The sequence below is a fragment of the Protomyces lactucae-debilis genome (genome assembly GCF_002105105.1).
Source record: "Protomyces lactucae-debilis strain 12-1054 chromosome Unknown BCR37scaffold_13, whole genome shotgun sequence".
Taxonomy (NCBI): Eukaryota; Fungi; Ascomycota; class Taphrinomycetes; order Taphrinales; family Protomycetaceae; genus Protomyces; species Protomyces lactucae-debilis.
Window position 1 is genome coordinate 38,928 of NW_024468005.1, and position 17,945 is coordinate 56,872.

At 50.5% G+C, this 17,945-nt stretch overlaps 9 protein-coding genes across 9 annotated transcripts; 5 read left to right on the plus strand and 4 right to left on the minus strand.

The window, feature by feature from the left end:
• Nucleotides 1-180: 180 nt before the first annotated feature.
• Nucleotides 181-1,860, plus strand: BCR37DRAFT_380987 (kinase-like domain-containing protein). Its single transcript, XM_040869590.1, has one exon. The coding sequence runs from the start codon at nucleotides 392-394 to the stop codon at nucleotides 1,421-1,423; it is 1,032 nt and encodes a 343-aa protein (XP_040724211.1). The 5' UTR covers nucleotides 181-391; the 3' UTR covers nucleotides 1,424-1,860.
• BCR37DRAFT_349136 (thioredoxin-like protein) lies at nucleotides 1,826-2,529 on the minus strand (the record flags this gene model as incomplete). Its single annotated transcript, XM_040867902.1, has 2 exons — nucleotides 1,826-1,984; nucleotides 2,029-2,529. 2 exons carry the CDS (start codon nucleotides 2,527-2,529, stop codon nucleotides 1,826-1,828), a joined length of 660 nt encoding a protein of 219 aa, XP_040724212.1.
• A 242-nt stretch (nucleotides 2,530-2,771) lies between these two features.
• BCR37DRAFT_64766 (catalase-like domain-containing protein) lies at nucleotides 2,772-4,758 on the plus strand. Its single transcript, XM_040872416.1, has 2 exons — nucleotides 2,772-3,684; nucleotides 3,724-4,758. Exons 1-2 carry the CDS (start codon nucleotides 3,013-3,015, stop codon nucleotides 4,675-4,677), a joined length of 1,626 nt encoding a protein of 541 aa, XP_040724213.1. The 5' UTR covers nucleotides 2,772-3,012; the 3' UTR covers nucleotides 4,678-4,758.
• Nucleotides 4,759-6,096: 1,338 nt separating this feature from the next.
• On the plus strand, nucleotides 6,097-8,677 carry BCR37DRAFT_348807 (SNF2 family N-terminal domain-containing protein; the record flags this gene model as incomplete). Its single annotated transcript, XM_040867873.1, has 2 exons — nucleotides 6,097-6,881; nucleotides 6,919-8,677. 2 exons carry the CDS (start codon nucleotides 6,097-6,099, stop codon nucleotides 8,675-8,677), a joined length of 2,544 nt encoding a protein of 847 aa, XP_040724214.1.
• Nucleotides 8,678-8,844: 167 nt separating this feature from the next.
• BCR37DRAFT_349125 (ubiquitin-conjugating enzyme/RWD-like protein) lies at nucleotides 8,845-9,362 on the plus strand (the record flags this gene model as incomplete). Its single annotated transcript, XM_040867900.1, has 2 exons — nucleotides 8,845-9,152; nucleotides 9,191-9,362. 2 exons carry the CDS (start codon nucleotides 8,845-8,847, stop codon nucleotides 9,360-9,362), a joined length of 480 nt encoding a protein of 159 aa, XP_040724215.1.
• BCR37DRAFT_64872 (Sec20-domain-containing protein) lies at nucleotides 9,333-10,456 on the minus strand. Its single transcript, XM_040872417.1, has 2 exons — nucleotides 9,699-10,456; nucleotides 9,333-9,506 (listed from the first exon to the last, which is right to left on the minus strand). Exons 1-2 carry the CDS (start codon nucleotides 10,404-10,406, stop codon nucleotides 9,483-9,485), a joined length of 732 nt encoding a protein of 243 aa, XP_040724216.1. The 5' UTR covers nucleotides 10,407-10,456; the 3' UTR covers nucleotides 9,333-9,482.
• Nucleotide 10,457: 1 nt separating this feature from the next.
• BCR37DRAFT_64974 (autophagy protein Apg6-domain-containing protein) lies at nucleotides 10,458-12,071 on the plus strand. Its single transcript, XM_040872418.1, has one exon. It carries the CDS (start codon nucleotides 10,559-10,561, stop codon nucleotides 12,008-12,010), a length of 1,452 nt encoding a protein of 483 aa, XP_040724217.1. The 5' UTR covers nucleotides 10,458-10,558; the 3' UTR covers nucleotides 12,011-12,071.
• A 465-nt stretch (nucleotides 12,072-12,536) lies between these two features.
• BCR37DRAFT_330834 (uncharacterized protein) lies at nucleotides 12,537-12,722 on the minus strand (the record flags this gene model as incomplete). The annotated part of the gene is made up of 1 exon (XM_040866994.1): nucleotides 12,537-12,722. A coding segment is annotated over one exon (186 nt), but the record flags the coding sequence as incomplete, so codon positions are not given.
• Nucleotides 12,723-13,011: 289 nt separating this feature from the next.
• BCR37DRAFT_64384 (Golgi CORVET complex core vacuolar protein 8-domain-containing protein) lies at nucleotides 13,012-17,895 on the minus strand. Its single transcript, XM_040872415.1, has 2 exons — nucleotides 17,147-17,895; nucleotides 13,012-17,106 (listed from the first exon to the last, which is right to left on the minus strand). The coding sequence occupies exons 1-2, from the start codon at nucleotides 17,832-17,834 to the stop codon at nucleotides 13,268-13,270; spliced, it is 4,527 nt and encodes a 1,508-aa protein (XP_040724219.1). The 5' UTR covers nucleotides 17,835-17,895; the 3' UTR covers nucleotides 13,012-13,267.
• Between the last annotated feature and the right edge of the window lie 50 nt (nucleotides 17,896-17,945).

The window sequence follows — 17,945 nt, forward strand, 5'->3', positions numbered from 1 at the left end:
CGGGTGTAATTTGGTATTGGCTACAGAGGGCTATAGGGGTATGCATGAGTAGAGCAAGATGACAGAGGCCAGCACAAAGCTCGTTGCTCAACAGACTGGGCCTTGAGGGGCATCAAGTAAGAGAGAGGCTGCGTAAGCAAGAGCTCATCAAGACAGTGTTATCTAATGGACCAACTGTCTTGTTCACGATGAAGCATCATCACTTGCAAGCTGATTCAAGATTTTAAGCATCGAGCCAGATTCAGTCTTCAGCTACGAAGGCCAGCCAGCCTGCTGCATGTCACTGGCTGTGTGGTCTCTTTGCAGGAGGTCGAGCAGCGAATTCAGACGTCGACACAACAGCCACGACACCAGATAGCTACACTGCTGCTTGGCCCTCAAAGCTTCTGCCATGGATTTTATCCATGCTACACTCTGCTCTTGCCTGCCATCGCTCTCTCTACCTACTGCACTGACTCCCAACATCAAGCTCAATAATCGCTCCCTCAAAACCTTGCGTCTACTAGGCGAAGGCGGTTTCTCCTACGTCTACCTCGTGCAAGATCAACAAGGCCACCTGTATGCACTCAAAAAGATCCGTTGCCCCTTTGGCCAAGAATCCGTTCAGCTTGCCATGCGCGAAGTCAAGGCGTATAGCCATTTCAAGCATCGCAGCGTGATTGCTGCGGTAGACCATGCGATTGTACAAGAGGCTGATGCCAAAATTGTTTACATTCTGCTGCCGTACTATAAGCTTGGTAACCTGCAAGATGCCATCAATGACAAGCACATCAAGCAGGAGCGTTTCTCCGAATCAGAGGTGCTGTCCATGCTCGCTGGGATCTGTCTGGCTTTACGTCAATTGCATGAGCACCGGCCTGCGATAGATGCCCGGCAATCTATAGATGAAGTCAGAGAACCCCTCATGAATGAAGATGCAACAGCCATTCAACAAGAGCAAACACGCGACGGTGGTATCTTGCCGTATGCGCACTATGATCTGAAGCCAGCGAACGTTATGCTTGCTGATGATGGAACGCCTGTCCTCATGGATCTTGGCAGCTTGAAGCCTGCACGCAGACACATCACCACACGAACAGAGGCTCTGCAAGTACAAGATGCAGCAGCAGAGCACTCAACCATGCCATATAGAGCACCAGAGCTCTTTGATACCAAGACAGGCATGCATCTTGATGAAAGAGTGGATATTTGGTCACTTGGATGTCTAATCTATGCGCTCCTCTTCCTCCATTCACCTTTCGAAACGCCACAAACGGAACAAGGCAGTATGAGCCTGGCAGTCTTGAATGGTGCATACAAGATCCCTCCTGGTCATCCATACAGCCAGCAGCTCATCGGGCTTGTACAGAGCTGTTTGCAACCACTTGCAAAGGATCGACCATCGGCCAAAGAATTGGAGGAGCGTGTACGAGCACTCATGTAGAGGTTGGGCAGAGCAGTTTCTAAATATTCGATCGACGATATGCAATGCCGAGAGAGGCTAGGACAGCAATTCAAGCTTGGTTCTCCGATGAGGCAACTTGACTAATCAAAAAGGAGAGATCAAGGCAATCATATTCCGGATTTTCAGAGTCTCACCTACCCCCAATGTCAATTGAGCTGCCCACTGCAAATTGACTGGTGCTTTGGTACTGGAACATGGCAATATGCAAGGATTGCTCTAGACAGCCTTCGCCTAACATGGCAGGCAGGCAGTAGCTTTATCGCAGAGCAACAAATGGAAAAGTGTTGTAGATTCGGCAGCTCACCTGGGCAAGTAGTAGAACGAATTCAGATGGGGTGAAACATTGAAAATGGTGCTTTTGGTTGACTAGAAAGCTAGACTTTAAGCGTCGATACCCTTGGTTGTGTATCGGAGGTAAGGACGGACTTCCTCAACGTTTGGGTATGCCTCAATCTCCTTGGATCCAGACTTGATGGTAGGAGGAACAATCACCTTGTCGCCCTTCTTCCAGTTGATGGGTGTCGTCACCTTGTGTTTGTCCTAATGTTAGCGCTGCTCCAATAGTATAAGAAAAGAAGTCATACACCGTACTGCAATGCTGTGATGATGCGGAGAATCTCATCTGCGTTACGGCCAACGGATGCTGGGTAAGCGAGAATGGTGCGAATCTTCTTGGCAGGGTCAATGAAGAAAACGGAACGGATTGTAAAGGCAATACCCTTCTCATCGACATTGGTAGCATCCTGTTGGTCAATCATGTCGTACTTGAGCGCAACATTGCGTTCATGGTCTGCAATGATGGGGAAACCGAGCTTGACACTGGCAATGTCATCGACATCCTGGATCCACTTCTCGTGGGAGTCGAGCTTGTTGGCGGAGAGACCAATGATCTTGACACCGAGTTCCTTGAATTTAGGCTGCAACCTGGCCATCTCACCGAGCTCTGTGGTGCAGACTGGGGTGAAGTCTGCTGGGTGGGAGAAGATGATGGCCCATGAGTCGCCGATCCAGTCGTGGAAGTCGATGTTGCCCTGTGTGGTTTCTGCCTGGAAGTTTGGAGCTGTTGAGCCGAGACGGAGAGACATGATGGAACGTGGTTGATGTTGAATGGGTTCTTGCCTGCTTCTTGTAGTTCTTGTAGTCGTAGCGAACACTGATGGCGCCAAGTCACGTGTATTCAGTCAGCAGTCATATATACAGCGGACTAAAGGGATCTGGCTAGTGATAGCAGAGCATATAAACTCAGGTGATCATAACTTCATGTGATTGTGAACTGGTCCCAGAAAATAGCTGCTTGCATAACGATTGTTCAACTGGCAGCAGTCATAAGTTCAAGCAAGATACTGCACAGCGCTCAAGGCCCAAGGCTCGAGGCTCAATGTTCAAGACTCAGAAGAGCCTTTCATAAGTGACGCCCTGCTGACACAATCACACACATCATTCGACGGCCACTTCGGCTTCTTCCCGCGCCCCGATCGAGATGCGAAAAGATGACGTCGTAAAAGGGGCGACACGACTACAAAGACAGCACCACTCGCCACTCTGCTCTTCATCTGCCAATATCCATCATGGCTCCAGAGAATAATAAAGGAAAGACAGGCCTCAATTTCAAGCTCCGTGACTTTGGCGCAGACGCTGCAGATTCCGGTGCAGTCTACACCACCTCCAATGGTGTTCGCATGCCCAATCCAGCTGAAGCACAGCGCGTCGGCGAGAATGGACCTCTTCTTCTTCAGGACTTCCATCTACTTGACTTGATCTCGCACTTCGATCGCGAGCGTATCCCAGAGCGTGTTGTACACGCCAAGGGTGCAGGTGCGCATGGTACCTTTACCTGCACAAAGTCTCTCAAAGACCTGTGCATGACTGGTATCTTTGCAGAAGAAGGCAAGTCCTGCCCGGTAACTGTTCGATTCTCCACTGTCGGTGGCGAGTCTGGTTCACTGGATGCTGCGCGTGACCCTCGTGGTTTCTCCATCAAGCACCGAACAGACGAAGGTAACATGGACTGGGTCTTCAACAACACCCCCATCTTCTTCCTACGAGACCCAGCATTGTTCCCGCTCTTCATTCACACGCAGAAGCGTCACCCGCAAACGCATCTCACACATGCTCAGGACTCAACAGCATTCTGGGACTACCTCTCGCAGAACCCAGAAGCCGTCCACCAATTTATGATTCTCATGGGTGACCGTGGCATTCCAAGCAGTTATGCGACCATGAATGGCTACAGCTCACACGTATATTCATCCATTGATCCTTCACTTACTAACAACTAGACATTCAAGCTTGTCAATGACGAGGGCGAGTGGGTGTATGCACAGTTCCACATCATGGCAGACGAGGGAGTTAAGACCCTCACGAACGACGAGGCTGCCAAGCTTCCTCCTGATTCGCACACGCAAGACTTGTTCGAGCGTATTGAGAGTGGCAAATTCCCCACATGGACCTACAATGTGCAGACCATGACACCTAAGCAGGCCGAGCAGTCTGGCATCAATGTCTTTGATCTCACCAAAGTCTGGCCACATAAGGAGTTCCCTTTGCGAGAGTTTGGCAAACTCGTCTTGGACTCAAACCCGGCAAACTACTTCAGCGAGGTTGAGTTGGCAGCCTTTAATCCTGCTCACTTGCTTCCTGGTATTGAGCCTTCGGCTGATCCAGTCTTGCAGTCTCGCTTGTTCTCTTACCCGGATGCACACCGATACCGAATTGGCAGTAACTACCAGCAGTTGCCCGTCAACCAGACTAACACGCCATACCTGGCAGGCAACTTCCAGCGCGATGGACAAATGGCCTACTACAACCAGGGTGCCCGTCCTAACTACATGTCATCGCTCAACCCCATCAAATTGTCTGAGCGCAAGTATGGCATTGACAAGGTGCACGCCGAGTACATGGGCAATGCTATTGCCTACCTGTCATCCATTCGCAAGGAAGACTTTGACCAGCCTCGTGCATTGTGGACAAAGGTGTTTGACGCTGGACAGCGCGAACGCATCACCGACACCATTTCGGGACACATGGCGAATGTGTCAGACCCAGAAATCATCAAACGCTGCATCGGCATCTTCTATGAGGTGCACGAGGAGTTTGGCCGGTTGATTGAGAAGAAGACTGGTTGCAAGGATGCGTACCACTCGATTGAGGGCATGAAGTTCACGCAGCGCAATGAGATGGGTGCTGGTGTCAACGCCACGAATGGCTCGCAGAATGACAGTACACACAAGTGACATGTCTTGCTGAATAGCATTTATAGTAAGGAAGCATGTTTATGAGGAAAGGCCATTATGTGACTTGTCTGTCTATTTCCGCTCAGATCGCTGCAGGGAAACGCGTCCAGGAAGAAAATCCAAGCAAGCGGATCAATGCATTAGTCGCGACCGCGTCCATCTCTCTACTCATCCACCCAGGAGCAGCCACGTTGAAGCTCATTTTATTGTAATACATCCTCAAGACCGCTGCCATCCATCCTCCTGCATTGTTAGATGGCAGAAACCCCAAAGCATCAGCGTCATCGGCTTGCCGAACCAGACGACATCATTGAAAGCTCTCCTGCGATGCCCGCCAGGATACCAGAATCACCCATGCTACAACCGCCGCCGCAGCAGGCTGAAGCGCTTCATCATGCCAAATCCAGTCCAGGCTTGAGCGAAGCCCCCTCGCCTCTGTATGCAGGCAGGAAACGGACGTTTGATGAAAGGACAAGCAGCGCTGATAGTGCAGGTGACGGTGTCCATATGCGCCCTGTACAGCGGACACAATTTGCGCAAGGCCCACCTGGCTTGCTTGCTGGCTATATCCCACCACAGCAGCAACCCTTGCGCAGACCGGCCTTTCAGGAGAACCTTGTGCGCCATCAATCGGTCGCTTCATCACAAACACCGTCGCCCAACGGTTCTGGGCATGCTGTACCAGCACAGAGACGGGATGCAACGCGATCCATTACGGGGAGTGCCGGTGTCGCACCCGTTCAACAGATGCATCAGTTTGTGCAGGGCTATGCGTTTAATGGATCCATGGCACCACAACACGGACCTGGCACTCCGGGTCAGGGTGTCTATTATGGACAGCCTCAACATGCATCGCCTCAGGTCATGCCAGTGTATCGCAATGCTACACCCGGGGCTTCATTTCAGCAGCAACAGCAAAGACAACAGCAACCGCCGCATCAGCAAAAACGACCTGTTCAATCCATGCCACGCACAACACCAAGCCAAAGTTTCATGCAGCCCATGCATAAAAGCTACAGTGAATACCGCCCTGCTTCACCCAACGCACAAGCCCTGTCGCAACAGCAGTATGCACTTGTGATGCAACAGCAACGTCAAATTCATTATAACCAACAACAAGAGGCAGCGAGACGGCTCAAGGATTTCTTCCCAGATGTTCCCTCGAAAGTCATTTATCATGCGCTTGCTCAAACACATGGTCATATGGAGGATGCGTCTGCTTTGCTTGCGGATCCCAACTTTTGTGCACAGGCCGTACCCACACAATCACCCTACCAGCGTGTTCATCCACAAGATTATGTTCCTCCACAGTATGCTCAGCAAATTATGCATACATCCAAGCGTGACTTGAAGGCTCCAACCCTGTCGGTGCGTGAAAAGCATGCAATGCGCAGTACGCAAGGTGGGCCCTCTCAATCGATGGGTGCAGGGTATGGGTACCCATCGTGGCAAACGCAACAGCTACACTACCCGCAACAAGGTCAAGGGCGATTGCAACGACCACCGAGTCATAAGCAGCAGGAAGCCTATCAGCCAGTCCAATATACACCGCCACAACTACGGAAAAGAACAGCCAAGGCAGCTCGAACAATTGATGTGTCTGATGAGTCGGCGGATGAAGACCACGTCGAATTGGAGAGTGAACCGGACGAGGAGGAAGATGCAGGTAGCGAGTCGGATGATGGCGTTGCAGGTATGGAGTCGAGTTATATTCCCATCGACATGGATCAAGTTGAGCTGGAAAACAAAGTCTTGGCATACATCAATAAAGTGGAAACGGCAAAAGAGTTGGCAGACTTGGGCAGTTGTCCTGCTGTGTTTGCTGCAAAAGTCATTGAAGCGCGGCCTTTCACAACACTGGAAGAGGTGCGTGGGCTGGATATCGACGCTGCTGCACCAACTGGCAAACGGACACGCGGTCAACGAAAGACTGCCGGTGCCAAGCTGGTGGATGTCTCTGTCGATACTTGGGAAGGTTACGAAGCTATCGATGAGCTTGTTCGTCGATGTGTCTCATATGGCAGTAGCCTCAAAGAAGCAATGGCGTCTTGGGGTATTCAAGTCAAGGATGGCGACAGTGCTGGAGCACTAGAGATTGTCAAGATGGAAGATGTCCAAGTGGACGACAAAGCAGGCGAACTCCTCTACCTCAAAGACCAACCAAAATTGCTCCCGGAAGATGTGCGTCTCAAAGATTACCAATTGTAAGCCAACATCCTGCTCAGGCAATGCTAATTCTAGACTCGGCGTCAACTGGCTACATCTCATGTACCAAAAAAAGCTATCTGGCATTCTCGCAGATGAAATGGGTTTGGGCAAGACGTGCCAAGTCATCTCCTTTCTTGGCGTCTTGCTAGAACGCGATATTCAAGGTCCTCACCTGATTGTCGTTCCTGCCTCGACCCTTGAAAACTGGCTTCGCGAATTGACGCGCTTCTGTCCAGCACTCAAGGTCGAACCGTACTATGGCAGTCAGCGAGAACGTGCAGAGTTCAGAGATGCCTTTGAAACTAAGCCAACGGCATACAATGTCATGGTGACGACCTATCAACTCGCTGCAGGTGCCAAGGAAGATCGCAACTTTCTTCGTCGGCAAAAGTTTGACGTATGTGTCTATGATGAAGGTCACAACCTCAAGAACAGCGCAAGCGCTCGATACACCTACCTCATGTCTCTACCGGCGCGATTCAGATTGCTGCTGACTGGCACACCGCTGCAAAACAATTTGAAGGAGCTCATCTCACTCCTCGCGTTTGTCTTGCCAATGGTCTTTCACGGTAATTTGGAGAAGCTCAACAACATCTTTAAGATCAAGGCTTTCAGTAGTGAGTCGAAAGAGGTGGCACTTCTGTCGCAGCAGCGCATTGATCGAGCCAAACAAATGATGACGCCGTTTGTGTTGCGTCGATACAAGAATCAAGTCTTGGATGATATGCCGGCTAAGCACTACAGAACCGACATCATTGAGCTGAATGCCTTGCAGCGCGAGATCTATGATGATTTGGTGGCAGCGACACGTAAAGCGATTGAAGCGAAAGCGCTTGAGGAAGGCAAAGAGGTGACGGATGTTTTGAGCACAAAGAATGACAATATCTTAATGCAACTGCGCAAAGTCTCCAATCACCCTATGCTATTCCGCAAGCGGTACGATGATGCAACTGTCAATAAGCTGGCCAAGGCACTGCTCAAGGAGCAATTTTTCATTGATCAGGGATCCGAGTATGATCTCTTGGTGGAGGACATGCAGGTCATGTCTGATTTCGAACTCAATCGGTTATGCAAGCAGTATCCTAAAACACAGCGTTTTGCACTCACGGGTGATCCGTGGATGGAAGCATGCAAAGTTGCGCATCTCCAGCGCTTGATTCCTGAAATGCGTGAACGAGGCGATCGAATCCTGCTCTTTTCGCAATTCACACAGACGCTGGATATCCTCGAAGATGTGCTGAACACTATGAATGTGTCCTTCTTTCGGCTGGACGGATCGACAGATGTTGCGAAAAGACAGGACATGATTGATCAATTCCACGAGGAAGAAGATGTCACGGTATTTTTGCTTTCGACCAAAGCTGGTGGTTTTGGAATCAATCTGGCTTGTGCCAATGTGGTCATCATCTATGATTCGTCGTACAATCCACACGACGATAAGCAAGCTGAGGATCGTGCTCATCGTGTCGGACAAAAACGCGAGGTGCAGATTATTCGGCTCGTGTGCAAGCAGACGATTGAGGAGGATATTCAAGCGCTCGCTCAGACAAAGTTGATGCTGGACATGAACGTGTCTGGGGCTGGTGCTGGCGATGCGGAAAAGACGGAAGCACAGCTCGCACAGAAACTGCTCTCTGGACTCGTGAAGACGGACAGGGATACACCTGCTGCAGACTCGTCGAGCGTAAGTGTTGCGCCGTCGAGCACAAAGGACATCAAGGCCGAGGAGTCGAGGCCTGCGAGTGTGAAGAGTGAGCATGATTCTCCTTTGTCTTCTGCAGGCAGTGCTTAGATTGTGATTGACATGGATAGTATGCTCTGTACTGTATTCTAGTATGTTCAGTGTGCTCAGTATGTTTGTAGATATTTCTGCCCATCTGATATTTGTCAGCCAAACAGCGACAAGACACACAGACTCCAACCAGCTACTACTTCTACGTACTTCTACACGTCCTTCCAATGGCAAGCAAAGGAAAGCCTACAAGCAGCCTAGCAAAGCGCATCCAAAAGGAGTTGCGCGACCTGAATGCAGACCCGCTGGGCAATACAGTCTGCGGACCCAAGTCAGACGACAATTTGCACAAGTGGGCAGCCACCATCATCGGACCAGAGGACTCGCCCTATGCCGGTGGACACTTCAATCTCGATATTGAGTTGCCCTCCACCTACCCCTTTAAGCCGCCCAAGATTTGCTTCACAACAAGAATCTACCACTGCAACGTGAATAGCAATGGACAAATTTGTTTAGATATCCTCAAGGATCAATGGTATGCAGCTGTAGGTTTTGCGCATCGCTAATAGGCAGGTCACCGGCATTGACCATTTCCAAAGTGCTTCTATCCATTAGCTCCCTCCTGACTGACGCCAACCCTGATGACCCGCTCGTTGGTGAGATTGCGCAGCTCTACAGGACGGATCGCGCAGCACATGACAAGACCGCAAGGGAATGGACTCAGAAGTACGCCAAAGCGCCATAGGTGTGCATCTTATGTGTCGTTTGATGGAACACAAGTAAAGCATTCGAGAGCAAGCGTTCATTAGCACATTATTCATCCTTTTGGGCTCTTTTTTTGTATGACAAAGACAACCCCCCTTCCTCACAGCTCGTCTCTTGCTGGACTCTGCTCATCGTCAGTAATCCGCGGCGGAATGCGTGCTGCGTTGAGAAGCGCATCTTCCTCGATCTTCGGTGCTCGAGAGATTGGCAAAGCACCTTCGACCGTGACATCAGCAATCTTGGCCGTCCCCTTCTTGACCGCCACTGCCTTGCCTCCTTTGCTTTTTGAGAAGAACAGCGCACTGAGTTGACTCACGATCCACCAGATAACATTGACGCCCTTGCTAAAGATGCGCTTGTAGAGAATGAATGAAACCACAAAGATGAAGAATCCAAGGGCACCGACAATCAACCACCTATCCATTTTATCAGCCCGTTCAAGCTCCTTGATGAGTCGCTTTGACCCCGCAAGAATTGTTTCGAAGGCCGTGTACTCCTCATTGAGCGTTTTGAGGGAATTTGAGGACCCCTGCAAGAGCTCCTGTGCGAGTGCAGAGCGAGAGAGTTCTTCAGACATCATGGCATGCGTTCGTCTCAATTCAGCCGTGACATCGCCACTTGCTTGCAACACTGCATGGCTGCCACGCTCTTCGCGACGGCTCATGAGTGATGAGGTATTCTTCCCAGCTTTGCCAAAGAGCAAGTCACGATCGAGCTGTTGCGTCGTTTGCAAGTTTTGCTGCGCTTTGAGGACAGCGCGGCGATAGGCGAGTCTGTGGTTGGCTAGATCTTCAGCGAGCTTTGCAACAGCGAGTTGCTGTGCTGCGCGCTGTGTATCGTCTTCTGTATCTTGCACATACGTCTCACACGAAGCAATCTCCCGATCGAGTGATGCGAGCTCATCACGGATCACATCAGCGAGTTCTTTTTGTACAAACGTAGGGCCAGGACAGTGAGATAGCCTTGTGATGATGGAGGAGAGCTGTTTTGATGTGCTCAGCAAGTCTGCCAGTCTGGCGTCCATGTTTTGGAAGTGTCGTAGCAGGTCGAGGATTTGGCGACGACGACGACGACTTTCACCCCTAACCACCCTGCAAATATATTGCGCTTCCTATACAGCTGTCTCTGACAAGATTCTGCTCCTCAATGCGCTCTTATCAACATCACTAGTACAAGATGGCTAGCTTCAGCTGCTCAAAATGTAGACTTCCCATCAGCCTTGCTCCAGAATTAGCAGACCCCTCCACCACCTCCTTCAATCTCCTCCAACAGGCTACACCTACACCGAGACCTCAATCCGGCGCACGCGCGTATCCACCATCACGCAATCAATTTTTACAAGAATCTATTGCAGAATCAACCTTGATGCTACGAGGTGGCGATCATACAAACGAAGCGTCGTCTCGTGTACGGCGTTATGGATCTCCAGGAATCCCAATCATCACACAAAATGCGCTACAACCCCTCGCACCAGCTGTGACAACGATCAGCAACCCGGCTGAATCATTTGTCCTCCTTGAAGATGGATCAGCGGATAGTGCGCATCTGCGAGATAGCGTGGATGACCCACATCGTCTTTCTCGAAAATTACAACAAACCCGGACGTTGTTTGAGCTACTGTCAACGCGCTCTGAGGTGGATTTTCCACTTTGTGGCGAGTGTACGGAACTCGTCATCGTGGGGATGAATAAAGAAATGGCACAATTGGCACATGAACGCGATTGCTATAGTAGTTGTTTGCGCAAGACTCGAGAATCAACGCCGAGTGAGGCAGATTGTGCAAAAGCAACACAAACACTTGCAACACTGACAAAGGAGCAAGAAATGGCGTTGGCTGAGTTGAAGGCTGCTGAGCGAGAACACGCTGAGGTCTTGGCGGAATTGGCACAACTCCAGCGTGAGAGTGCACAACTCGATGAGGAGGAAGCACAATTTTGGCTTCATCGCAATCAAAAGCTGGCAGAACTCGCACAAGCGCAGAATGAACAAGAAAGTGTGCACGTGCGGTATGAGCATGATGCGAGACAGCTTGAAAAGTTACAGCGCACGAATGTCTACAATGATGTATTTTGCATTGGTCATGATGGACATTTTGGTACGATCAATGGGTTGCGGCTAGGCAGACTGCCGGGACATCCTGTGGACTGGACAGAAATCAACGCTGCGTGGGGCCTGACACTGCTCTTGCTCCAGACGATGGCTAGTAAGTTGGAATTCGAATTTCGCGGATACAGGCTGCACCCTATGGGTTCCACCTCAACCATTGAAAAGATTGAGCCAGCAGGTGGCAATCTCTTGGGTTCTGCATCGAGTGGCAGTGGTGTGACGAAATCTACTGTCCTGGAACTCTTTGGGAGCACTGAGGTGAATCCGTTGCGATACTTTCATCGAGGCAGTTTTGATCGCGCCATGGTGGCGTTTCTTGAGTGTCTACGGCAGCTATGCGAGTTTGTGGAAACACAAGACGCATCGCTTGAATCACCCTACAAGATTGAAAAGGACAAGATTCGGGATGCGTGTATTCGAACAGCCTTCAACCACGATGAAGACTGGACCAAGGCACTCAAATTGTGCTTGACCAATTGCAAATGGATTCTCGCAGCAGTGGCCAAATTAAAGCGTACATAAAGTCATTCCTAGCAAATAGCGCAAGTCGCAACTACGAAATTCCACATTTATATGATCCCTGTGCATCTCTATACTACTGCTTGCTCTTACCAAAAGACAAACGCTTCTTGAAGAGTGACTTTTTATCCTTTTTCGCATTCTCCTGTGGCGGCGTCGGTGGTGTTTGGTAATTGAGCTTCTGTGCAACGGGCAAACGGATTTGCTGTTGCACTTGACCATTATCGCTGACAGGTGAGCCATAGGGATTGACTTGCCTGCCCGCAGGACCAGTACTGTGCCGTGCATCCCAATGCGCGCCATTATACATATCTTCCTCTTCGCCAACAACGCTACCACTCGGCCCATACGCATACTGTGGGCCTGCAGCAGCAGAGTAGCCGCTTCCAGAGCGTTGCATACTTTCTCTGCGACTGTGAGCGGCGCTGTTGGTATAGCCCTGCACAGACATGCGCGAAGCATTGCGCGGTGTATCAGCGCCCACTTCACTACTACCACCGGAACCGAGTTCTTTCCCATACGCAGCAGCTTCAAAGGAGCGAATGGTATCGAGAGGTCTTTCGAAGCGTGAGCGCGTTGGATTAGATAGATCCGGTTGATCAATATGCCTGCCATAGACATCTTTGGAGACATAGGGAACATAGTCGGGTCCCATACCGGATTGCCATTGTTCCATGCCGACTGCCTCGGTCAAGGCGACATTTGGATTGCTCTTGTCATTGCCGGAGCCGAGTCCTGGAAGAGGCATCTTGAGTAGATGGAAAGGTGAGTTTTGGTGGTTTGAGTGTGGCTGTTGTTTGACAGCTGCAAGATGAGGTAGATGAGGAGGTCTCAGCTGATACTTGGATCTGTGCGGAGTGTATCAGAAAGAAAGAACCAAGGGGCCCTTTGATGGTAGAAGGGGAGGAGGGGTGGCCAAGGATATATATCGTATCGAGGCCTCTTACACGCGCACAAAGAAGGCTGGCTCAAGACCTGTGCTAATTATAACGAAGAAATGCATTAGCGCGAACGACAGCACCAGCGCAGTGTCTACGGGCCGGCGTCTATCCGCTTGCTGGCATCGATACTCCATCTCCTGCATGCTGCCCTTACCCACCCATCACCCTGCATCTGCAAGCATGCCCCCCTCCCTGGCCAAACTTAAGCTTCCCCGGCACCCGTCGATCTTGAGCTACGCGCCCGCCACAAGACGAGAGAAAAATAGTCGAGGCACGTGTTAGATGAGGTAAGCATCCGTATCCATCTGAACACTCAACACTATGGCAGGACCAGCGCCCGTCCTTGCTCCTCCTCCATCACCCTTCGTGCCTGTGTCTCTGCTTCCCTCCGTCGAACACATACCACACATCCAATCGCAGAGAGTTCCTGCCCAACTCTCGATAGCTTGACGCAAGCCTCGTGCGAGACATGTCCACACGCATGCGCCAAGATATGCGTCATATCTGGTAAGGGTTCTTCTTCCTCCACCTGCGCAGGTGCCTCTTGTCGAGATTTACCCTTAGCCTTTTCGATAGACACACCATGTCTCTGTAGCACTCTCTCTGACCGTGCAGCCCGACGCGCTTCCAATGAGCAGGCAGCTTCGGCCTGTTGCGTTCGAAATGCCTGCCGCACAACGACCGGTGAGTGGACTGCTCGTTCGCACAAGCCACATGTCATTTTAGAAACACGCCAGCCTTGGAGACGCTTTGCTGACTGTGCTGCAAATTGCGTCGCTAGTGTGCCTTGCAAGATGTCCTCAGCGAGCAGGAGTAGCTGGCCTCCGAGAATATGTTCATCAAAGACATCACTCAGTAGTAAGTAGATATCCTTGCGAGCGCCAGAAGTCGAGTCTGTTGATAGAATCTGTTCCAGAAATTTGCGGATAATTTGAACAAACAGGTCTGGGCCAGACTCGGCTGAATGCTGGCTCGCCGCAATCAATAACGTCCCTACTGCATTCCTCAGCAGAGAGTTCAGCGCCACCAGTTCCTTTGCAATCGACTTCTTGCTTGCAAGAGGTCCAAGGCTGTTTCGAGCCTTTTGTGTCAAATTCAGCGTCGCCGTCAACAAGGTTACCCACATGGCTTCTGCTTTGTTCGATCCATCATTGAGCGACACGTGCACCTCTTCTGCACACAAGACGGAAGCGATTTCGATGTATCGCTTCATGGAAGTCATCGTGCCAGGAACATCAACAGAGTGGGAATGACTGGTGAGCGTATCGAGTAGATCATCCAGATGTCTGAGGATTCGCTTAAGCGCAAGAGTACGCTGACCACTGATACTCATGAGTCGTACGAGACCCTCCACTTCATCATGTTGCTCCAGGATGCCAATCAGTCGTTCCGCTGGAACAAGCGTGAGAACACCTGGTCGTTCTAGGAACACAGGTATACAACCACGGTCGAAACGACACAGAAGCTCAACGACCTTGACCAGCAGAACTGCATCAATCCATTCTGGAATTGAGTCTTTTGTTGGTTCAAAACGAATGACAGGCTGAAGGTATCTGAACAGTAAAGCCTCCTCTCCATCCAATGCAGTGGCAATGGAATGGTGCAAAGCTGGCCTGCATCGATCCATCGTTTTTGCAAACGTAGGCGCATCCACACGAGCAATAGCTAAAGCATGCTCAACAATAGCAACCTGCACTGATTGTTGAGCAGCCGCATCGACCTTACTCGCCGGACCAATCAGCTCTTCAATACAGCCAAAGACTTGCACTTCACTGCCACGGTCCCGAAGATACGCTTGTAGCAATCCAACGGCATCCCCCTCTGCACGAAAATAACTCTTCAACACACGGAAAAAGCCAACGCGCGTCAATCGAGGCACAAGATCATGCATGTGCGCAGGCTTAAAGATGGACAAGAGGGACTCAACAGCAAGCTGACAATCATCAGCGACTTCATCGTCTTGGTAGTCACATAACCCTTCCAAGATACGCTGTAAGACTGAACCTGAGAGGAGAATGAATTGTGGGTATTTGGGAACATTGCGTGCAATAAACATGCAAAGCGAGAGCATGTCTTCTTGCGAGAAACTTGATGATATGTCAAGCAGGATATTAATGATAAATTGTCGTGTGATTGTGCGTGATGTGGTTGCTGATCGAGGCCGTTCGTCGTCTGGACCTTCATTGAGATAGGCATCCTCGAACACCTCATCCAGACACGCCAAGAATGTCGGACAATCGAAGTGAAGGAGGAGCTTCAAATAAGGGAAGAATGGTTCCGGAGTGCTGAGATTTGTCAGAATCCACCTGCTAGACCCTGGCGGCCACGCAATCGTGACGCCTGAAAAGAGGAATTCATAAATGGCGCTGCGTGCAGCATCGGCTTCCATTTTGGCCAAGGCTATTCCTCGCGGGAATGAGCGACCAGTCAGTGTGAGTGACAAGTAGGAAAAGACCTTGACGGCATTGACAGTGTTGGCACCCAGATTCGCTAGAGATTGCGCACGAGCACTTGCATCGCTCGTTGTTGAGGTTGCTTGAAGGACAGACTTGATGAGTTCCACAAATTCAACAAGAGGCGTGACATAGTCTGCAAGGGCTGCGTTCCAGACATACGCCAGCGCATCCATTAAAAGGTTCTGCTTGCATAATTGAGTAAGTTGATTGGGATCAAGTGAGCTTGGCTCAAGGTGGCAAAGAATGTCTTCAAGCCGTGTATGCAGATTTTGTGCGACAAACTCAGAAACAAGTTCTTGCACAATCTCTGGAGGCACCTGTCGTATCCGGTCATCAAGTACAGCCGTAGCAAGGACTTGTAGAAAGGAATGCTTCTGGATGTTGCACGCCTCAAAGACTTGGTCAAACAAAAAATCAGTGCTGTCCAGTGCCAGACACAAGTCAAAGATGGCTTGCAGTAATTCAGTCAATGCCGCTGATTGCAGTTGGTCAATTTGCTCAAGCATTTTTGGAAGGATTGTGTAGCACAAGCTGCTGACCATTTCTTGGCGTGGCTGTTGGGCACTAGGCAATGCAACGACTCGTAAATCGACCAGGCCAGCATAGTATGCCTCAAGCAGGTTCAAAGCTTCAACAAAAAGACCCTGTGCGACAAAAGCTTGAACACGGTCTTTCCAAGTAAGAACAGATCCCACTGAAACCTCCGAATGACCTAACAAAAACAGTTTTCCCTTGTAGGTCGTAAAGCTGCTAGAGTAGTCATCTGCAAAGCTCTGGTTGACATATTCCGCCTCACGTTGCTCGAAATAGTATTGCAGTTGAGCGGTGCGCAAATCCTGGCAAAGGATATGTTTCCCCAGTAAGTCAGCATGGCCAACAAGCCTAAAGTCAACCGTATCTAATAGTTGCATCTGATTCGATGTCGTGAGCAAGCATAAAATATCCTTGGCATACCACCGCATCGCCACGATGCTTTCTTGAGATTGAAATTGCCCAGCTTCCTCAACGACAATAGGCACAATCGAATCAGACTCCTCCTGTGGCACGCCACCTGAAATGGCAAACACAAAGAGTCGACGACTCCATGCAACAGCAAGGAGTGGACATGTTCCAACTTGAGCATCTCTTGTGCTTGAAACGCAGGGGAACCAAGCTGCACAACCAGAGATCTGTTCAGATTCAGCATAAGCGCCAGACGGCCGTGGAAGCTTGAATTGTGTACGTGCAGTTGGCGTTGTAGACACAATGACCAGCTTGTAAGGGGTCAGGAGGGCTGCTAGTCCGAGGACATCTGAAAAATGTGCAACGGTACCAATGGGCAACACAGCAGCAGACAGAGATGTGCTTGGCTTGAGAGGTGATGTGCCAGGTAGTGTAGGATAGCGTCCGAGAATACGCATAGAGTCGACATTCGAAACAATCTTGCGACGATGAAAGCTATGGCAAAAGACCATGCCAGTCACATCCGCACTCAAGAAGAGCGAGTGACGCGCGCCAATGAAGCTGATGTGTGTGATGTGAGTGTTCATCAAATGGCCTTGCTTTGCAGGCAAGTCTTGCATGCGAATAGGTAGAATCTCCTTCGCTGGTGTTGCTGGCCTAGCCAAATCCCAGGACATGATGGAGCCGTCGCTGTACGCACCGACAATGAATGTATGGTCTGCGGATAGAGCGATTGCTGTGACTGGGCCTGCTTCAGCCGCTATTGTTAATGGACTCGTCAAGGCAAAGAGATGGCATACCTCGAGTACCGTTGCCAATGACGTGCGTACAAGTCTGCTTGTAGTCAAACACCAAAATGAGGCCTTTGCTCGTGCCAAACGCTAGCATGCCAGAGACTGTCAAGCACTGTGGGATGCCAAATGCTTTGCGACCGGCTGGACTGTAGAGATGGTCGGAGATGCGCTTGAGACGCGTCCACCGCAACGTATCTCGCGGCTTCAAGTCTTTTGCTTGATCGTCAGTGATTTCTTGTAAGTTGAGCATGCTGAGGACGGAGCTCGACCGCGAATGGGCCGTTCTTGGACGTGGTCCTGCCAGCGCTGGCGAAAGCAAAGAAGAACGAAGCCCTTCATAACGTTTCGAGCGTAATGGACCTAGATAGCTGCGATGGGTTGATGCCCCTGGTGACTCTGTGACGGATGCTGAGCTATCGCCTAGAGATAGAATCGAGTCGGAGTCACGCGGTGACAAGGACTCGTCTGCAGTCGATAGACTCAGAACAGAAGACCGCCGTGTTTGTGATTGATGTGAGTCCTCCCAAACATCGTCTAGCGCAATGGCCGGTACAATGCGCAACGAGGCGTCACTGCTTGCATCGTCTTGTGAGGCTTCGGCCGCTTGCCAGGCATTGCTAGTTGCTTCATCCAAGCTATCTCCCAGTACTTCTCGCAAAGCACGCTCGTACGCTTCCTCCTCGTCATGGCTCATCAGTCATTTACCGGTCCATTCGCGCTGTCGTGTCAAGGGCTGTCAGCGCGTCGTCTTTGTGTGCTGGAACCAAACTTGAGCAAACACATCATCGACGACCAGACCCGGCGC

Coding starts and splice junctions, on each gene's coding strand:
- BCR37DRAFT_380987 (XM_040869590.1), top strand. CDS start 392: ATGGATTTTATCCATGCTACACTCTGCTCTTGCCTGCCATCGCTCTCT.
- BCR37DRAFT_64766 (XM_040872416.1), top strand. CDS start 3,013: ATGGCTCCAGAGAATAATAAAGGAAAGACAGGCCTCAATTTCAAGCTC. Junction 3,685..3,723: donor TGAATGGCTACAGCTCACAC/GTATATTCATCC, acceptor ACTAACAACTAG/ACATTCAAGCTTGTCAATGA.
- BCR37DRAFT_64872 (XM_040872417.1), bottom strand. CDS start 10,406: ATGGACGCCAGACTGGCAGACTTGCTGAGCACATCAAAACAGCTCTCC. Junction 9,507..9,698: donor TCAATGTTATCTGGTGGATC/GTGAGTCAACTC, acceptor GACGATGAGCAG/AGTCCAGCAAGAGACGAGCT.
- BCR37DRAFT_64974 (XM_040872418.1), top strand. CDS start 10,559: ATGGCTAGCTTCAGCTGCTCAAAATGTAGACTTCCCATCAGCCTTGCT.
- BCR37DRAFT_64384 (XM_040872415.1), bottom strand. CDS start 17,834: ATGAGCCATGACGAGGAGGAAGCGTACGAGCGTGCTTTGCGAGAAGTA. Junction 17,107..17,146: donor CATTGGCAACGGTACTCGAG/GTATGCCATCTC, acceptor CATTAACAATAG/CGGCTGAAGCAGGCCCAGTC.